The sequence below is a fragment of the Periplaneta americana genome, chromosome 5, assembly GCF_040183065.1.
Source record: "Periplaneta americana isolate PAMFEO1 chromosome 5, P.americana_PAMFEO1_priV1, whole genome shotgun sequence".
In the NCBI taxonomy this organism is placed as follows: Eukaryota; Metazoa; Arthropoda; class Insecta; order Blattodea; family Blattidae; genus Periplaneta; species Periplaneta americana.
In genome coordinates, this window is record NC_091121.1 from 119,206,418 (window position 1) to 119,228,335 (window position 21,918).

General features: G+C 34.6%; 1 protein-coding gene across 1 annotated transcript in view; it reads left to right on the forward strand.

The window, feature by feature from the left end:
• Positions 1 to 21,918, forward strand: part of LOC138700436 (uncharacterized) — a 111,773-nt gene that overhangs the window by 50,393 nt on the left and 39,462 nt on the right. Inside the window, exon 2 of the mRNA XM_069827053.1 lies at positions 21,411 to 21,510. Within this exon, the coding sequence (XP_069683154.1) occupies positions 21,411 to 21,510 (100 nt within the window). The remainder of the gene's footprint in view (positions 1 to 21,410; positions 21,511 to 21,918) is intronic.

Here is a 21,918-nt window from a genome sequence, read left to right on the forward strand (position 1 = left end):
TATGTTTCATAAGATTTTCTTATCACTCTTCAAGATAGTTTATAGTCAAAGAAAGTGAAGTTGTGTATGTTCTACATGATACTGTCACATTTCAAATTTATCCATAAATGCTCTTAGCTAGTCGATCATATGTCGTGCAATTCTGTAACTCGCACGCACAACGTGCTAACGATATTTGATATCCGTCTCATCTTGTTGATATCCCATTTTTACCTTTAGCTATTCTAAAGCAGATCTAGACAATATTTCTTCACTAAAACCTTCACTGTGTTTATTCGTAACATAAAATGTCATGCGTAAGGAAGTTAATAGAACATAATACAAGCTTTACCTTCTTTCTTAATAAAAAAATCTTTCTCTTCCAACTCATCACTAAAGGGAAATGATCTGGGGATTATATTGTTTTTCACTTAAAACGAGCCGCCACTTACTGCAGACGCGAGCAAACTTGTATACAGACACTACAGTACAGAGTCCGTTCTACCTGCACTGAGGTTGTGTTCACACTTCGAGAGTACGAGTTGCCCACCCATGCACATAACTGTTCCAAAATACTACTGTTCCTTCAGGTACTAGTCATACGTGCATGTTCCAAGATATCACAGTGCACTTGTGTGGTTACATATGGCACTGTTATTTGGAACCTAGTATTTTCAAGGAACTGGAACAGTTGGAACTGTTACGAGAAAATAACAACTTTTCCCATCTCTAAACTGAACCTAGCTTCGTCGTGTATGAACCGGTTACGATGCAATAAAGCAGTGGGCAGTCGTCTTACAGTCTCTATGAGCAGTCGTATATCTTACAATTATCTTTCGCGCGCAATTGTGATACAACCTTATCCATTATTACAATCAGAATCCTGTCCCCCTCCTCCAGATATAGTGAACATAATCTGACTCACTTGATGATTCAGGTAATGTGAACATGGAGTAGTCTATGACGAATAGTTTAAATCAGAGTCAGCAACAGAATCAACTTTATCTCCCTCAAACGAACTCTCAACGGAAAATTAATAACGTTCTACTTTTTTAATATTAACACAACGTAATCTAATTCCCAAGTTAGCTTCAGCTTGCATTACACACTTCATCACTTTACTATCCACTAAGTTTGTCCCCTCAATCTAGAGCCGTTCTGATTATCGAGATTAACGTGTACCGGTATGATATTCTCGGATTTCAAATTGTCTTCTTCTTTCTCATTATGGGTTTTTAATTTTCCAACCTTCTCTCTTCGCTGAAATCTCCATTATTTTTTTTTCAATCTTGTCTACATTTACTTTCTCTTCTATTCTCCTATCCTCACAAAAGTTATCATCAGTTGTCTTAAGAAATTCCAGACAGAGCTGCATATACCATAAGTTTCTCTATAGACATCATTATTGAATCTGAAATAATATCCGTATGCATAATAATTAAGTTCGGAACAAGTCGCTGTCAACTTTACGTATTTATGTGACCTCATTCAATAAAAGTGTCAACTGAAAATTGTCTATCGAGGAAATTGTCACAACTTAAAATAATACCCTGAAATCTGCTTAATGATATGACTTCATTATGGAATAGTCACAACCCAAAATGTGATAACTAAAAACAATACTATGAACGGAAGGAGATTATGTTTAATCTGAACAATTAAAAACAACATTTATTTACTTATGACTTATGACTATTAAGAATGTAAACATTTTCTCATCTCCATACAAAAGAACGTCACAACTTAAACAGTGTCGTTTATTCGGCACAAGACTCTTATTACGCCTTATTTCAATTATTGTGACGCTTTATTCTGTGATCTCGGGGTGGGTTTATCCCATAAACTTCAACGTGTTCATAATGTGTATGTTCATTTCATTTGTAATGTCCGCTACTACGATCACATTTCGCCTTTTTTCGATAAATTATTGAGGCATAGGTCAAACAAGAGAAGAAAGTTACATTCCCTTTCTCTCTTATACCGAATTTTGCACACCTCTGCTCCCTCTCATTTATTTGTCCGATTCCACAGTCTTTCTCGCTATCATAACTTAAATACTCGGTCACAATATGATAACACGCTAGAAATGCTACTCCACCCACCATCTCTTTATTCATCTTTCACTGTTGCTACTTCTCGTCAGTGGAATTCTCTGCCACCTGAAGTCAAGGGCTGCCGAACTTTAATTTCTTTTAAATGTAAATTACAGAAAATATCTTATGATGAAATGCCAGACCTAACGCTTTGCAAATATTTAATTCAATGTATTTCACTGTATTTATTTTTATTGTGTAATCATGTAAATCGTGTTTATTTATCACTTAACACCAATATGTATTCAACTGTGTTGTTTTTTGTTATTTTTTTATTATTAGTTTATTACTTTTTATTGTGTACATTTTATTCAGTTGTCGGTTTCTGGTTTAATTATGTGAATCCTACTTGTAATCTAATACTAATATGTATACTCATGTGCTTATTTCTATTTTTACTGTACACATTCTTTATTGAATTATCGGCTTCTGTTTATGTGTGATTCGTAATTGATTCTCACAATATTAATATGTATTTCACTATGTTTATTTCTATTTTATGAGGTAAATTTTTATGTAACTAGCTCTTTTGATCTCATTATGTACCTAAATCGTATTAGTATGTAATTACTTAAATCCCATCCAGTTGTATGTTCAACTAAGTATGTAAGCAAGTTTTAATCCTGGTTGAATATAAGAGAAGGCCTTACTGCCTCAACTCTGCCACGTTAAATAAAGCCATTATTATTATTATTATTATTATTATTATTATTATTATTATTATTATTATTAGGCTATTATCATTCTCTAACGAACTTGGAAATGTCACTTCTCCAACTCGCGGCATGCAAACAGTGTTGCCAATTCGATTCTTAAAAACTCGCAAAGATACACTACAGAAACCGCTAAATTGTTATATTGTCAATGTAAAAATAAGATAATTTTACCGCTGTGAGTGTTAAAAAATCCGAAAAATCTCTATATGAGCAGTAAAAATTTTATAAATTTTACCCGCTAAACTAACACTGAAAAACGCTAGATCTAGAAGGAAAACCGCTGAATTGGCAACACTACATGCAAATCCTGCCAAACAGGAAAGTGACACAAGTGTTCCCAATCGGTTAATATTGAAAGTAGAACTGTGTCATTTTTTCAATCCTGCATCTTTTACAGTGCTGACTCAAAATCGCTATTTTTCTTAGTTGTGTTACTTTTCTGTATCATATGTGACTTGCTATGTGCAGTCCTGTGTTGTCTTCTCGGTGGCACTGTGCAGTGCTTACCATATGACCAGGGATGCCCGCAATGTTTGTCTTCATACGGTCTTACTAATAAAAACTCTATATACAGACATTTAGGCCTAACTGTCTTATACTTATACAATGAGTAGCTCATTTATACGTCGTGTGTAAATGTCTTACTAATAATCACTACATACGTCGCGTATAACAAGTGAGCGTATTCCGAATCTCACCGGTGAGCAATCCGATGGCATCACGGTGTTCCGAATTCCACCGATGACATCATTGATGCTCCACCGGTGTCGCACCGGTGCCATCAACTTGCAGAGGTGGTGGCAGTCTCCATCAGCTGTCATCAGTGAATCTGATTGCTTCTTGTATAGGGCGGGAATTAGCAGACGAATAACATCGTGCACTGTTGTGTCATGGCGGTGTGTTCTGCTTTAGTTCCGCTGTATTGTTTGTAATGAGCACAACGTAAAAACAATATGTTAATGGCTTATGAGCGAACATGTCAACGGACCAGTTATTACTACTGGTTCAAGAAATAAATTGTTTATGCTGTCTTTTCTTTGAACGAGATGGGAGTACGAAAATTTCGCAAAATTTTGCTAGCGTAGCACAAAAAACAACTTGTACAGTCGCCATGACAGCATCGATCCTTCCAGCAGTTTTGTTCCTTATTTTGCTGCAACGTGACGTCATTGATGCCACCGGACCGGTGAGATTCGGAATACGCTGAGTACAACTGTTACACAGCTACGTCATAGTTTCGTCATTACTTCGTTACGAAAGATAATAGAATATCTGGGGTTCTCTATTGAATCCGGTAGAGCGCTCTAGTGTGGCGTGTTAAGTATCGATAGTACAACTGGCTCTAATCGATTACCATACTATATTTTGGTCAAAGAGTACAAGCTACAGTAATATTATTGTAATTATTCTGTGCTCTTTCTACCTCTGAATTTGAAGAACTTATAGAAAATATTAATAAACCGACTGTCCCAGAGAAAATTTCTTATACTACTCCACAAGAATTGTCTCACGTCATTCAAAGGCTTCCAAATAAAAAATCTCCAGGCCATGATCTTATACCCAACATTGTACTAAAGAAGCTCACCAACAAAGCTCTTACTTACTTGAAGATAATTTTCAATGCTGCCCTTTTAATTGGGTACTGTCCTCGAGCCTGGAAGCTTGCTGAAATCATTGTTTTTCATAAGCCTAACAAACCTAAGCACTTTCCATCAAGTTATCGACCTATTAGCTTACTGCCCACGCTATCGAAATTGTTTGAGAAGGTTATTCATCATCGCATTTGTAAATTTACGTTCCAAAACAAGATAATACCAGATTTTCAGTTTGGCTTTCGTCCAAAACATTCTACAACACACCAACTGCAAAGAGTCACGGAATCCATTATAAAAGGCTTTGAAGAAAAACAGTATACTGCAACTGTGTTCCTGCATATTACCCAAGCATTTGATACTGTTTGGCATGATGGTTTAATGCTAAAATTATACAGAATTGGTTTTCCTGACTATCTCACACGCATCGTGAAAAGTTTTTTATCTGAGCGTCAGTTCTCAGTACGTATAGATGGCATTAAATCAACGCTTCGTCCAGTTTTAGCCGGAGTACCACAAGGATCTATACTGTCACCACTTCTCTTCAATATCTCCACATATGACATTCCATGTTTACAACCGTTACACCTAGCTATGTATGCTGACGATACAGTTCTCTTTTATTCTCATAGTAACCTAAATACTGCAATCAGCACTCTTCAGACATCCTTACAGGAGCTGTCTAAATGGTTCTCTGACTGGAGATTACTACTCAACATTACGAAGACAGAAGCTAAAATCTTCTCTTTAAGGCCTATTCATAATCCACCTCCTTTGGTTCTTCTAAATGAACAAGTTACATGGCTCTCTAGTCAAGAAGCTGTCAAATATTTGGGAATATTATTAGACACGAAACTTACATGCAATGCCCATATAACTCTCATTGTTACACTAACCTCTTCTAGAATTCGAAAATTATACCCTTTGGTTAATAGACGTTCACAAATTGGATTAGACTGTTCAATGCTACTCTACACCTCGCTTGTACGACCTCTTTTAACTTATGCAGCGCCAGTGTGGGGGACTACAAATAAGACACAAATGCATCGCCTACAAGTTCTCCAGAACAAGTTCCTGCGTACTGCAACAAATGCCCCCTGGTTTGTAAGAAATCAACAACTGCGTCAAGAATTGGGAATTCTTCCACTAGAACAGTACATCCACTCAATGTCAAAATCTTTCTTCAACAAACTTCCTCGTGTTCCTGGAGCTGTGACATATAACATTGGAGCAAGATCTTGTCAGCCATCTAGACTTAAAAGGAAACTCCCTCAAGACATCCTTCTTAGTGATACTGACGACTCTTCATAAATTTAACACAGAAAATCATCATATTTTTATTCACATAATTCACAAAAATGTTTAATTAATTAATTTAAATTAATTAGAGGAGCCTTTAGAGCCAACCTCAGCATGATATTCTGCATGTGATATTCCATAATTTAACAGTGGTCTGTATAGCAAGTTTGCTGGTCGACCAATATTAAACATAAAAAAAAAATCTGTACTCTTTGGTTTGTTCGTCTTTGGTTACTAGGCAACCATCATCATAAAACGACAGTCGATACGAACAGCTGTTAGAGGGGGCGGCCGTTTTTTCTCTATATACAACGCTTAAACAAGGGGTTTCGTGTATATAACTACTGCAAAGCAATTCCCATTGTATAGTTACAGGCTGTTTATACGTCCATCGCTTCTGCATGGTTTATTAGTAAAGTTTTCCGTCTCAACCCTGCATAAGTCTAGTATAAAAACTATACACGGTTTATTAGTAAGACTGTTAATGTGTGGGCTAAGAAAATATGAACCTCTACAGTACACAAAAATATGAAAGAAGAAAATACGAACGAATAAAGTTTATTATTATTATTATTATTATTATTATTATTATTATTATTATTATTATTATTATTATTCATAGTGTTCTGCCCAAGGGCAGGTGTATCACTGCAAATCCAGCATTCTCCAGGTTTTCCTATTTTTTTGCCATCCTCTTTGTTTCCGCATATGATCTTAATGTCGTCTATCATCTGATATCTTCTTCTGCCCCAAACTCTTCTCCCGTTCACCATTCCTTCCAGTGCATATTGTTATTATTATTATTATTATTATTATTATTATTATTATTATTATTATTATTATTATTACTATTGCTATCTTATTAAATTCATGAAAGACGACCTTGTACAAATTATTGCCCACGCATCCTAACGGTAAGCCATCTCATTGCTTGACAGTATTCATCATGCCGAGATCTCCCACTGGAAATGTCTGGCTGAAATATTAAACACCCGCTTGGAATTGGGAGAGACGTGACTTGAACCAATGCGGGCGAATCCGTAGGAGGTCATCGATACTAACCAACCCTTGTAACAGCTGTGTACTATTTAGTAGGAACTTGTGTCCGACTTCCACAATAATTTGTAAATACCGCATAGGCCCATAGCCTAGTCTAAAAACTTTTACATCCAGTTGCCGAACTCTTAAGGCTAGTCCACAATAAACTGGGAACGGAAACGACAACGAGAACGGAAATATTGTTGAAATAAATGTATTTAAATGTGAGTATTCACAATTAACATTCACGTTCCTTTTCTCGGGCTCCTCATACTTCTCGTTAATTGTGAATGCTCACATTTAAATACATTTAGTTTAACAATATTTCCGTTCTCGTTCTCGTTGTTGTTTCTGTCCCCAGTTTATTGTGGACCAGCCTTTATACCGTAGTTGTTTATACTTCCTGAAATGTGACACTTTGTTAGGATAAAGGAACGTTCTAAACAAAGGCTATTGTCAAATCAAGCCTGTGTTTCACACATCCCAAGTAACTTGAAGGGAATAAATTAGCCATCTGAGATTAACTTGATCAGAGTTTATAGTTTGTCTTTCAAGCAATTTTAATTGTATGCTAGCAGCTAGACCAGATTGGGCACCAAGAGCGAATTCTACTCTCTCACGGGGAGCCATATGACTTCTCTTCAACCCCTTTCTTCCCCGCCGAACACCGCGCAGCGTTGATGCCGTTTTGGATGAATATTAAGTGTCCCCGGTGCCGAGCCCTGAGCTAGACGGTCACGTGGAATAATTCTCGTGACGAGAAGTCAAAATGACGCCGAACCTCCAGCTGAGGCAACACAGAATCAGGAATTACGTGTATACTGTGTGTGTGTGTGTGTGTGTGTGTGTGTGTGTGTATGTGTACACAGGATGAACCGTAAGTAATGCCATTAATTTCAAGGGGTTATTCTTTGAGTTATTTAAAACAAAATAGTTTAATACAGTTTTGCTCCTTTGTGCTTCCTTTTCGAGAAAAAATTATTTTACATTAAACATTCCATAGCGTATTTTGGGAAAGCTATTGAATTAATTCTCAATATGCTCAGTCAGTTTAAGAGAGGAGTGCATTATGATAATAAATTATTGAACTTATTTTAGTATTGTCCTTTAAATGTGCAGAAATTTGATCCAAACTAATGGAAGTTTTCGTTCCGCAAAGAATTTTAAACCCTGTTGCGCTGGGACAACACTGTAAAACTGGCTGGACAGATGCAGCTCGCATTTGCAACGATAGGTGGACAACGAGAAAAGGAACGTAACACAATTTGCTTTTAAATAAGGATCGGGAAATTTGACTTCTTGTATGTCAGTTTACCGTTTACTTCTTTAAAAATTAAAGTGGACGGATACTATTTCTAACTGACTGAAGAAAATGCTCATAGTACGACAAAAGGAGATTTTTTAAATCATTAATTACATTTGTATAATCTAAAATAAGCTTTTCTTATTGGCTGTGTTCACAGAATATGTAATTAAAATTAAGTTGAAGAGTTTGAAAATAAAATTTTTTGTACATCAGCAATATAAACAGTCTTTATCGTTAGTGAAAATCGTGCATAATATGCCACATTATTGTACCACTGCCGTAAAATATTACTATGACAACTAAAACGTCATGAATTCTATTAAGAAGGCATAACTTGTATAATAAAGTTAACATTATGAAACAATTTGCCAGTACTATAATATTTAATACTAGCCATACCCATGCGCTTCGCTGCACTTGTTAGAAATACATATAAAGTAATTACATAATTAAAGAGGACATATGGTCCAGGGAACATCCATGTTTGGTAGAAGGATAAATCGTTTAATATGTTACTTAATTGAAATTATATTTAAATAACTAGCCGTACCCGTGCGCTCCGCTGCACCCGTGCGCTCCGCTGCACCCGTTAGAAATAAATATAGGCCCTAAAGTAATTACATAATTAAAATAGAACATTTGATCCAGGGAACATTCGTGTTTGATAGAAGGATAAATCGTTTAATATGTTACTTAATTTAAATTGCATCCAAATAATTAAAATGTGATCATTTTGGTCCAGAGACACTCATTTGGTGCAATGACAATTCCTTTAACATGTTTCTTAATTTTTATTACATGCAATCATAGCTTAATGAAGATTGACATCATTTAGATTTAATGTGTATATTTTACTTTACTTATTATAGGTTTCCACTTAATTATGGTAATAACTTAATTTCAACCCTTGTTTTCTACGTATTCAGTAAATGGCGCTTGGCCCACTATGGTTCTGAACCCTTCAAATAACTTAAATTATATTATATAATATTATATTATATAATATTATATTATATTATATTATATTATATTATATTATATTATATTATATTATATTATATTATATTATATCAGAATTTACTCTAATAACATTATAGCATTATGTCCATCTAGAGAAACTACACTTTCCAATGGTGAAATAATAATTAATATACAAATCGGTTAATTTAGCTTCCGATATTACTTCATACAAACATCGAAACATTCTCTGTAGGCTATCTTCCATAGCTTTCGATTGTTGCTGTCCAAGGCGCTTTATAGACGAAGTCATTTGTTTTTTAATTCATTACACGGCCTTGGATGGCAGTTACTTTAATTTTAAAACTCATTTATCTCATTAAATATCAGTCCTATCAAAATTTTTCATGGAATAAAGCTTATCGCAAATTATGTTTAAAGAAACTTTTGTAATGTAACATTTTTCACAAAAATCAATAATAAGCGAGATATTTCGATTTATTTAATTCAGGCCCCCTTTTAAATAATTGAATGCCATATAGCCTAAAATCTAAGTTATAACAAACTTAATTTATATTCCAATTTTCATCGAAATCCGTTCAGCCATTATCGCGTGAAAAGGTAACAATCATACAGACAGACAGACAGACAGACAAACAGACATACAAACAAAAATTTCCAAAAAGCGATTTTCGGTTTCAAGGTGGTTAATTATATATGTTAGGACCAATTATTTTTGTAAAATCGAAAATTACCAGAAAAATTTCGGCTACAGATTTATTATTAGTATAGATTAATATACGATCATTTTGATCCAGTGAGCACTCATTTAGTGCAAGGATAATTCCTTGAGCATGTTTCTTAATTCATATTATATCGAAATAATTAAAATAGCATCATTTGGTTCAGGAATCATCCGTTTTTGATGCAAGGATAATTCCTTTAACATTTTTCTACATTAATGTTGTAAGCATCCTTTAATAAATCGCTCCAAATTAATGCCAATATTGGATTGTGTAAGAAGATAATTCTTTATGTTGGCCCCACTGTGCATCTCTTTTTTTCTTTGTTAAGTTTATTTATATACTTTTCAACATCTGTGGTCATGTCGCGTGTTTAAAATGTGTGTGTGTGTATATACCAGTAAGCCATTTTTACTTTTGTTGAGTTCCTGTTCCTATTGTGTGTTGTAGATGACTTGTGTTCATGTAACTGATTATAAATTTTGATTAATGTTTATCGTATTGGTAATTGAGGCGGTGATAAATCATGACATGTAAAATTCCAATCTGACATTTGTCTTTATAATTGAGGGAAACCATGAGAAACCCCAGTCAGATTGGTCGGCCAGAGTTTGAACCCGTGACCTCCCGAATACGAGTCTCAAACGGTACTGTCTGAGCCAACTCGCTTGGTTGTGCATCATTGCTTATGTTAATAAAAAATGAAAATGAATGTGGCATATAAATATTATTTTAGGAAACACAGGAAAAGAATATAGGTAAATTATGAGCTCAGGAACGCTATTCCGTGACACTTTGTTAAATAACTCAGCTCCAGTGATCTCAAAGGTAAAATACTAATTATTACTCCATATGCGTTGTATTTTTGGTCCAGTAAAAATTCTCACCTTTACGACAAAACTCTTATAAATATTATTATCAGGGAAAGGATTTATATGTAAATACATATTTACTTATAAAGCTAATATAATTTATATTTTGCATTATCTTTATGTTTCACAATGTGTAGGGTTGAAAAATCCTACTTTTATTTTCCATATTTTTCCATATTTTAGAGTTTAGTACATATTTTCGTTAATTTCCATATATTTTCCATATTTCATATAAAACAGTCCATATTATATTAGGTTTAACAATAAAACAAAACAAAATTCCATTAACTTTTAAAAATGCATTTCAACAATAGAGATTTAAACACATGTTCAGTAATCCCTTTAACATCAGAGTTATTTGAAAATTAGCAGTCCTATCAACAATGGGAAAGTAAGTTACAAAACTGTATTAATTTAATTTAAAATTTTTAACAGACTTCAGTTGTGCAGCTCAACAGTTAAATGCCAGTCAGAGTACACATAGGTTCAGTTTTGTAAATCATACTATAAAGACGGTAAATATGCCAAAAGTACGTCATTCAGTCAATTTAAAATCAAAACTAACAAGTTACATTTCAGAATTTAAAGAAGATGGTTTATCAACTGACAATAAAATATTATTTTGTAATTTGTGTCAGTGTGCAGTATCATCTACACAAAAGTTCCTGGTGCAACAACACATTACAACTAGTAAACATCAGGCCAACAAACAACTAAATTCCAAGCAGAGACAATTGTTTTTAACACAACCAACAACATCGAATGTAAGATCTGAGTTTAACATCGACCTGTGCCGTTCTCTCATCTCTGCTGATATTCCTCTCTACAAACTAAAGAATAAGGTCTTCAGGGAATTCCTTGAAAAATATACTCAACATACAATCCCGGATGAGTCAACACTTAGGAAGACGTATGCTCCATCCATCTACGATGAGACAATACAGAAGATAAGAGATGAAATTAAAGATAGTTCAATTTGGGTTTCCATTGATGAGACTCCCGACAAAGAAGGTAGACTTGTTGGTAATGTAGTTATCGGTTTGTTAAGTGAACAATATTCTGAACGAATTCTTTTACATTGTGATGTTCTAGAAAAGTGCAATAACAAAACTATAGTTAAACTGTTCAACGAAGCTATGGGTATCCTGTGGCCAAAGGGTATTATGTACGATAATGTGTTATTCTTTATTAGCGATGCTGCCCCTTAAATGGTCAAAGCTGGACAAGCATTATCTGTTGTATATCCTAAATTGACTCATTTTACTTGTGTGGCGCATGCATTTCATCGTGTGGCAGAAGTGGTCAGAGACAATTTCCCTAAAGTAGATTTGTTGATTTCATCAGTGAAAAAAGTATTTCTCAAAGCTCCCAGTAGAGTTAACGTGTTGAAAGAAATGTACCCTGAAATTCCATTGCCACCAAAGCCAATTTTAACTAGATGGGGTACATGGCTAGAAGCAGTTGAATATTATGCCGAACATATAGACTCTATTAACAATGTTCTCCTTGCATTGGACTCTGAAGATGCAGTCTCAATTGATACTGCGAAAACAGTTACCTGTGACATAAGTGTGAAGAATGACTTAGCTCACATTCAGCATACATTTTCATGCATCATAAAAACGCTCAAAAGTCTCCAAAATAGGCACCTTTCACTATCTGAAAGTTTTGAAATTATAAATAGTACTGTGGAACAACTGAATCGTGGTAGAGGTAAAGTTGCAGATGCAGTAAGAGCTAAGGTGGACACTGTACTTTCAAAAAACCCTGGATATGAAGAACTACAAAAGGTTGTTGCTGTGATGAGTGGTGAATCAACAGTGAAGATTAACTTGGACTTATCCCCAGCAGACATTGTGAAATTGAATTATGTACCAGTTACTTCTTGTGACGTCGAACGCTCTTTTAGTCAGTATAAATCTATCCTCAGAGACAATAGAAGAAGATTCACTTTTCAGCACTTGAAAGAAATGTTTGTAACCTATTGTTATGGTAACAGACAATAAAAATTGTGTTTTGTTGAAACTGCATTGGAAGATAAGGTACGTCCATTATATTTTTTGTTTAGTTTGATTAAAATGTACCAATATTTAACGTACATAGTCATTTTTTTATAATTTTAAGTCCATATTTAATTCCATATTTTGGTAAAAATCCATATTTAATTCCATATTTTGGTAAAAATAACTACATATATATTTACATATTTCATATATTTTTAGTCCATATAAATCCGTTCCCTGATTATTATGTTCTGTGGACAAAAAGATATTGAAGTGTATAAAATTAGAATATTTCATGTGGACCAAATAAAATTAAATAAAGTAAGTAAAAAGGTTCTATTTATAATTCTATAATTTCCATTTGTACGCTTAGGCCTACATTTTAAGCCAACAGGGAGAATTTGATCCACTTCTTTTTGATATTTAACTATAGGATTCAAAATTGCCTCTATGATTATGATCAAACTAATTTTCAACAATATTGGTTCGTTGTCAACATAAAAACCATATATATCGATAATTAAATTGATCGAAGCACCACTTTCATTCACCTTTTCTTTTGCAGCTTTGCATATTATTATATTTTGGGTGGGTCTTATAATGCATCTGTTCCTGATAAACATTTGTACATTTTTATATTCTCATCATAGAATATTGCAATGGTTCGATAACACAATTTCTACCATTCTCTTACCTCTTGACATATTATTATTATTATTATTATTATTATTATTATTATTATTATTATTATATTATTATCATTATCATTATTACACGGCATAAATAACATATACACGGCTCAAAGAAACGGCCTGGTATGTTAATAAACAATGACAAATGAGCAGCAGGTAACGTAACACAGCAGAAGAAAATATATATCATTGTTACAAATATCAGCGAAATTATTCTTGCAACAATATTGTGGTTTCAAAGTATGCCTAGTCTATATTTATATTGTGCAGTTACCCAAATACCATCACATAAAAATCAAAATTGATTAATGGTACCGGTACTGAATGATAAATTTCATATTTCACCATGAGATATTATTTTGAAAGCATAATGTTGATTACGTTGGTTTACATGATTCAAGAAGGAACATCCAAATAGAACCTTGTCACTCTCATGAAAGAATTCGGTGCGCAATTAGAACCTTTTCAAACTAATTTATCACGAACAATAATTGAGATATGAATAAATAAATTATATGGTAGATTGCTGTGAAGTAGCAGAATTCAATGCAACAAAAATCTCAGTTTTGCTAAAAATGTCAGCTAGAACCTTGTCATTCTGAGCCTGCGAAATATTGATGATCCGTAATTGATGAAAAACAGTTTTTTAAGTGAACACATTCACAGCTCAGAAGACGACAAGATGGACCAAAACATCACTAAGGATGCCTTAAATTCCCTTGCAGGATATAATTATAGCATTCAAATGCAGGTCAATTTATAAGCCGCTTGATTCTTTGGAACAAAAAGTATTCCACAAGAAGATTAATGACTGGTTTTCAGTTATTTTTAAAGGGGGATTATTTTCACCTACACTGGAATGGCTGATCCAGTGGCGTATTCAGGATTTTATCAAATGGGAGGTTATTACAATACAATTCTTCGAAACCGGCACCCAAATAACTGGCAATATCAAAACAACAGCATTTTTGGCTAGGCAAAAAAAAAAAAATGTTTATACCTGCCACACTGCCAGTCTGAGCTGTGAGTTTTGCCACATTGGGAAGTTCGCACGAACTTTCATTTTCAGTAAGAGCCTAAAATTAGTGTATTATTTCTATTGTGTAATGTGTTTTAATAAAGAAAATCCACACAGTTATGTTTATTTAATTATGTTCGGGTCGTCAGTGTTGCCACATTAGAAAGTTCGCACGAACTTTCGTTTTCAGTGAATTTTCGAACCTAAAATTAGTGTATTATTTCTGTTGTGTGATGTGTTTTAATAAAGAAATCCACACAGTTTTATGGTTATTTAATAAAGTTCGGGCCGTCAGTGTTGCCACATTACGAAGTTCGCACGAACTTTCATTTTCAGTAAATATTCGAGTCTAAAATTGGTGTATTGTTGTATTGTGTGATGTGTTTTAATAAAGAAAATCCACACAGTTATGTTTATTTAATTATGTTCGGGCCGTCAGTGTTACCACATTAGGAAGTTCGCACGAACTTTCGTTTTCAGTGAATATTCGAACCTAAAATTAGTGTATTATTTGTGTTGTGTGATGTTTTTTAATAAAGAAAATCCACACAGTTTTATGGTTATTTAATAAAGTTCGGGCCGTCAGTGTGGACACATAACGAAGTTCGCACGAACTTTCATTTTCAGTAAATATTCGAATCTAAAATTAGTGTATTATTTGTATTGTGTGATGTGTTTTAATAAATAAAATCCACACAGTTATGTTTATTTAATTATGTTCGGGCCGTCAGAGTTGCCACATTAGGAAGTTCGCACGAACTTTCGTTTTCAGTGAATATTCGATTTATTTCATTACACCCAATAACTTGCAATAACACATTGCTCAATGGTGTAATTAGACATATCAACCATCGTTTAGCTTATGCGATCTGAAACAGAAACAAACTAAATAAGGGGTAACGGGACTTTGTGGCCTCACTGTAGATACGACAATAAAGTATCATTGATTGATTGATTCAACCAGATATTACACATGCAATTGCAAGAAAAATGCACCATTCATCACATAGCAAACATCAATCTCAATTTTCGCATAAATAAATAAAAATTACTTTGGCTTTTCGACTATTAACAAAGCTACTTTTCGTAAAGCTTGTAAACTATACTTTGAGGAGGACGAGGTGTACGAAGTGTACGATCATCCACTCCTCCTCTATATTTCTTATAATGGCTGTTATCGCCAGGTGGACGGTACATTGGAAAGATTGGATGTGCGCAGTGGAAGACTTTTGGAAATAAATAGTGTGAATTTGTATAACAAATATAATTAACAATAATGAATAAGAATATACATGAATGGTAAATGAAATAACAAAGAAATGTGAAATAAGTGAATGAAAATAACATAAGTTAATCTGAACTAATACACAACGATATCTGAATCGTGAAAGTATTACTAGACTGGGCAAACATACTTATAGGTCATAATACACTCTAATATGGCCATCTCTCAATAATCAATAACTGACCTATTAACCATCTAGTCATGAAAACACTCTCTGAATATATACTTTACCCATCTAGATATGAATCTCAAGACAACGCCCAGTCAGTACACTAACTCCATATATGGCCCATTCAATCACAGATACCATACAATCTGACTAACCAAAGTAATCATATATAAATAAACTCAATAACACAAAACTTTACCCAGTATAAGGCATCACATAACTGATCACTATACATTACCAATTCCACATAGAGCTCGCATGAACTGTGCAGATTGCACTGACACAAAATCTCTGTACTTTACAATAACGATGCCCAAGAGAGAGAGAGAGAGATACACGTTATATAAGTAACCGACGACAATTTCAAATCTCAATGATCGTTCAAATAGCAACGAAAACTCAATGTACTCGATTCCTGAAATAGAGGCAATGGGAACCAATAAACCAAATGGAGTAGGGAAAATACTACAACAATAATACGAAGCCCATACTATTCTAGTTCATTACAACGTCAAATGGAACTTAACCCAAAGATCGTAATCGCTGCTCTATAACACAAACCGTCTTGGAACATCAAAACCTCACATTTCAAATCATATATCATCACGTAATCCCGAATCATCAAACCTCACATATCAACTTATTCTTCATAACGTGACCCCCAATACAATTTACCTCAAATATATATATATATATATATATATATCACATAATATATCACTCGACACAATCACAATTACTTGCCCCCTAGACGTATCACTAGCAAGCGATATTTCAAAGTACGATCCACTACAATCTCTCAAACACATACAATCGAAGATAAAAATATCACGACGCAAATTTACCTACTCCACTGATACAAATCTGACACAAGTAGTAAGCACGCTAAATCACAAGATATACATCTGAAAGAAACTTCCATATAATGCGTAAATATGCAAAGAAATACAGTGACGCACTGTTCTCGAACTATCTATCACGATAAACTTAAGTTACGAGAATTGAAAACAGTTCGAGCTCCACTTGTCGAGTACACGTGATGTTATCTATCCGGCGTGTGAGTCTTGAGTGATCTTATATCTACGGTGAGCGAGTCCTAAGTGATGTTCTCTCTAGCTGCCCGTGACCAAGTAAACTCACTCTCCCTCTCCCCTCGTGAGACGTAATGAACCGGCCAATAGGATAATTTGGAAAGGAAAAATGAAAGGATTCATAGCGCTATCTATAATGTAACGTCTGAGAGCGCTCTGACGGACGAAGTGACGTACTAGGTGAACGGCTATAATGGCGGGCACGGCTCAACTTGAATTTGTAATAATTTGTATAGTAAAAAATAAATGCTGTATTATTTTACCATTTATTAATGTTATTGTGCTCAATGAACTCTCTTAATTTTGTGATATATTTTGTGTAACTGATCTGAACTGCGCCCGAGCACGAGCTTCTGCTCTTTTGGGCTGCAATGCCTAATGTAGCTCAAGTGTAAAGTATTAAATAAATAAATAAAAAAATAGTCTAACTTATACATGAAAATATTTTATTATCTTGTACTAAGCAAAAGTGTAAAATTAATATGTTAGGAGTCTGGCAAAATGTGCTTAATATGAAGAAGGTTCTCGAACCCATAAAGTTTAAGAATCGCTGTCTACACAACTGACTTCATATAGTGAATGACGAACAGTAGGTATCCTACAAGCAAAACTAAGCTCGAACTCCTCGCGGCGCGCATGCTATACCCCCCTTATCCCCATGCTGGGAACGGGAGCATACGTCATCTGCGCGACACAGTCACGCCCGCTGGTTTCTGCGCACTGAGTTTTCCTTGTTGGATGCCTATAGTACCCGCTATTAGTAAAAAGAAATCCTATATTGGTGACGAATTTTGACTGATTGTGGCGCTGCTGTGTGCGTGCCAAGGTAAGTCTTCTGAGGAAGAATCAAGACAGTTGACATCAAGTCTGGAAAAGTGGCACAAGAGTGTAGCTGCAACAGTGCCTAAGAAAATCGAGTCGTTTTGGGAATTATACTGCAATAATTATAGAAGCATGTAAGGAGCGGAATTTTACAACATCAAAACAAGGAATCAGCTATGTGTTGCCATGGGACTTATTCCAAAAGGAAAGAAACAGGCGAACCAGGACCTGCGATAAATCGATCTCCACGCTTTATAAGGAAAGTAAAGCCCCTGATCTCTGGCAGTAGCCTATTCACAGAAAGAATCATTGCACTTAAGATGGGAATATCCAACTGGGCTTTGAAATTGAAAAAAATGTCACAAGTGCAGAGTATACAGAATGTTGCCAAGACACATTATAGAACGTCGTATAAAGTGTAGGAAACTGTATGGGAATCAACTGTCAGGAGAAAGATGGAAATTTATGATCACTTTATATGAGGCATATGTCTATCTTAATCACTACCGTACAACAAATGCAGCGCGATTTAATACTGTCAAAGAGATGAAGAAATTTCCAAAAATGGTGCTCTGATTGCGATTTATGATTATTGCTGGACTCAGTTATATATTCGCTGTGTTGCTAAAAAGGGCAAAGTCAACTCCCTGTACTGCCAAACAGAAGTTCTGACACTTCTCACCCCAATATACGAATACAATTGGTTTGATTCGAATATTTATTGGTTCGATTCGAGTATTCTTTCTGCTGAAACTATAGCTGTTCCTTTTTTTTATTAACGAGTAAATGTTGTAAATTCCTGTCTCCCCTAATTCAGGTTGTTTCGTAATTAGCTATAATTGTCCAATTATAAATGGCCGAAGTTAAATTTAGGGATCAGAATTAATAAACATCTGAAATGGGACAAACGTACTAACTATTATTGTAACAAATTACGTAAAATTACGGTATATATGAGCCGTTCAGAGCAGAAGTGGTGTAAGTCAAAATTGGGTAATGAGGTTTAAGGTAAAAATTCTGTAAAATACAGCGCAAAGTAGCAATTAATATGTCCTTCGTGTTATCCACTGACTACTAATTGTTTAAATACATTGAATATTAAATGCTACTTTGCGCCATATTTTACAGAATGTTTACTTTAACCTTCATTACCCATTTTTGACTTACACCACTTCTCCTCTGAAGGGCTCATATTATTTTTTTCTGTTTAGAAATTACTTACCAATAGACGTACTAAGTATAGTTTAACTTGCTTTATTTCAGTCTGTAGCTCAATATGGAATATTAGGATGGGGTAGTACTTATGAAAGTAACCTAATTCTACCATATTAGTCTATTCCAGAGAAAAATAATTAAATTATGTCTTAAAAAGTCATTGATTATCCTACCGAAAGTTTTTTTTTTTTTTAAAGAGTTTGAAATTTTGAAAGTACATCAAATTTATATAATTGCATTAGTAAATTTTATACACTAACATCACACAAATTTCAGATCCACAAACATGAAACCAAACGTATGAATCACTGCCTGCTGGATCGCATCCTATAACTGCGTAAACTGCCTGCTCAATCAAAGTTATTTTCCTGCAAGGTGGCAGGAAGTGCCCACCGCTAATAATATTATCAGTATATGCAAAGTCACTACCTACCACCTAGCGGCTACCAGCGCATGAGCGTTGATTAGGCAAGCAGTGTAAACAACCATAGGATGTGATCAGCAGGCAGTGGTTGGAACTCAAGTGTTAAACGAGCACTGCTTTCAATCCTAAGCTTTGTTCTAGCAAGCAATTCAGAACGCGTTCCGAACTAATACCGAACTTCTTTCGACGCATGCGCCATTTCTATATGATATCAGAACTAATTCAGGATTTTACGTTGTTGGAACGTTTCTTGAACTGTTCATTTAAGGCCTTCGGAGCGTCTTCTCAAATTAAAATTATATTCATCTTCCGAACTTAATTCGTGATGAAATATATCACTATGTCCTTCCAAACCACTCATGATCTACTATTTTTTCGACTAGTCTCGAAGCATTTTAACGGTAACTTCAGATTAAATCATCTACGCATGCGTCAGCAGTTCAGAATTCCCAGTTCTGCTCTTAATCGAGGACCAATTTCACTCGTTCCGAACGAGTTCTGAAGCACATTGGAACAGGGAACTGGGAGTTCAGTATCGGTTCGGAATCAGTTCTAGTCTTGTTGGAACACACATTGAACTACTGCGCATGAGCAGGCAGTTCAGAATCGATTCCGAACAGTGCTGGAACAAACCTATAGCAGTAATATTGGCCCTAGAATTTATAATAACTTAATAAAGAAATACTCTCATCTATATAACTCAAACAGTTTTAAGTTTTAAAATATATGTAAGCACTTTGTTATTAGTGAATACTAATTTTAAGATGTTATTTATTGTAATTTATTCACGTAATTTTGGTATTATATTGAATCGTAGAATTTGTAAAAAATAATAATAAATAAATTCCCTCATCTATTTCACTCAAATAATTTTAAATTAAAAATATATGACACCACTTCATTATTAGTGACAATTAATGTTTAAGATGTTTCTTATTATCATTTATCTTCGCAATATTATTATGTATGGAATCCTCACCTGAGCATGAGATCAATCTCTTTCAGGAGAGAGCTAGACTTTTTTTATATATTAATAATAATCAAACAGTTGACAATTATTGTTAAAAATACAATTTATAATTGTTTACAATTCACTACTATGAAATGTCGGTTCTGTATATTACAGACATAAATAAAGTTGAGATACATCAAGATCAATCATCGAGTCATATTTATGGTTCGAACCTCACATTCTTAGATAGAATGAAGCAGAAAATAGAATTAACACCTTACTTTTCCGTGAAATTTCCATGAAGTCGCTGGTGCTGTTACCATGGATTTCTGTGACTCCTGAAAAGAGCACCAGGAAACAGGCGTCTACGTACTATAGATGGCCTATGGAAAGCCTGTAAGGAGGGGTGGTCGAAGATGGACAGGGCTGTAGTAGGTACGCAAAAATCTTCGTGAGTGGAAATTGAGCTGCAGAGCTAGAATGAAGGAACATCAAATAGAGCGTGACAAATAGTGCAGACGTGTCTTTATGTCCTTATAATGCAGCACTGTTTAAAAAAATGTGTTTTTTTTTTAATTTGATAAACATACTGCAAACCAATGTTCCCTCATTAAAATTCATCTCAAACAAACACAGCTGATACAATGTTGTATAGATAAAGTAAGAAACTGACGCCTTCTTAAACAAAAAGACACGCTGGCCGTAATGTATCCAAGATAAAAAAAATTTAAATAAAGCTTTAATATATGAAAGCGAGAATGAGTTTTACAGCTGTGTGCTGGGGATAGCCTACATCTTATTATCCGGAACCGAAATGCTAGGAAATAATACCACATTGAAAAACAAGACTCTTTGAAATATCTTGAATTGCGCGACTGTCCCTCAGGTCAACCTAGGATTGAGGCTCGAACCTGAGGATTACCATCAGATTAACTGTGGACTAACACATCATGTCCGAGGTAGCATTCGAACCCATGACGAGTCTTGAGTAGGCCTAATATCAAAATGCGCATAAACCACGGACGGCTTAACTAATGTTATAGAAACGACAACACAAAATTTACATATGCCCCCTAATGCTTATTCTGTGTTTTGTATTCAAATTATTGTTTGTTTGCTGACTGGCGGATTATCTTACTTGCAGGGGTAAGAGAGTAAGCAAGGTGAAGACATTACACAAAGCCATCGAGTACATTAGTCAACTGCAGGATCTCTTGATGCGAGGTGACTCTGCGCACACTCTGGTGAGTGATACATGAACTCATTATATAGTATCTCGAAAGAGTGGAAGACTTATTTAGGATAGGAAGTAATAGTGAAAACTCCGCTGTAAACTTGCGATAGTAGAATTCCTCAACAATAATTAATTCGAGCGTTCAAACAATGAGCATTATAGTAGGCCATGTCTGGTCAACTCTTCTCTTAATTATAGAGGGACTCCAGGCGACAGGCTCCATAATTGGCGATAGTTACAAATGAGGCATTTTGAATACTAAAATATCTGGAACAGATTGTGTTTGTGCTTATATTCCGATATAACAAATGCAAGTTACATACCATTCATTCATTCATTCATTCATTCATTCATTCATTCATTCATTCATTCATTCATTCATTTATAGTGATCTGCCCAAGGGGAGGTCTTTCACTGC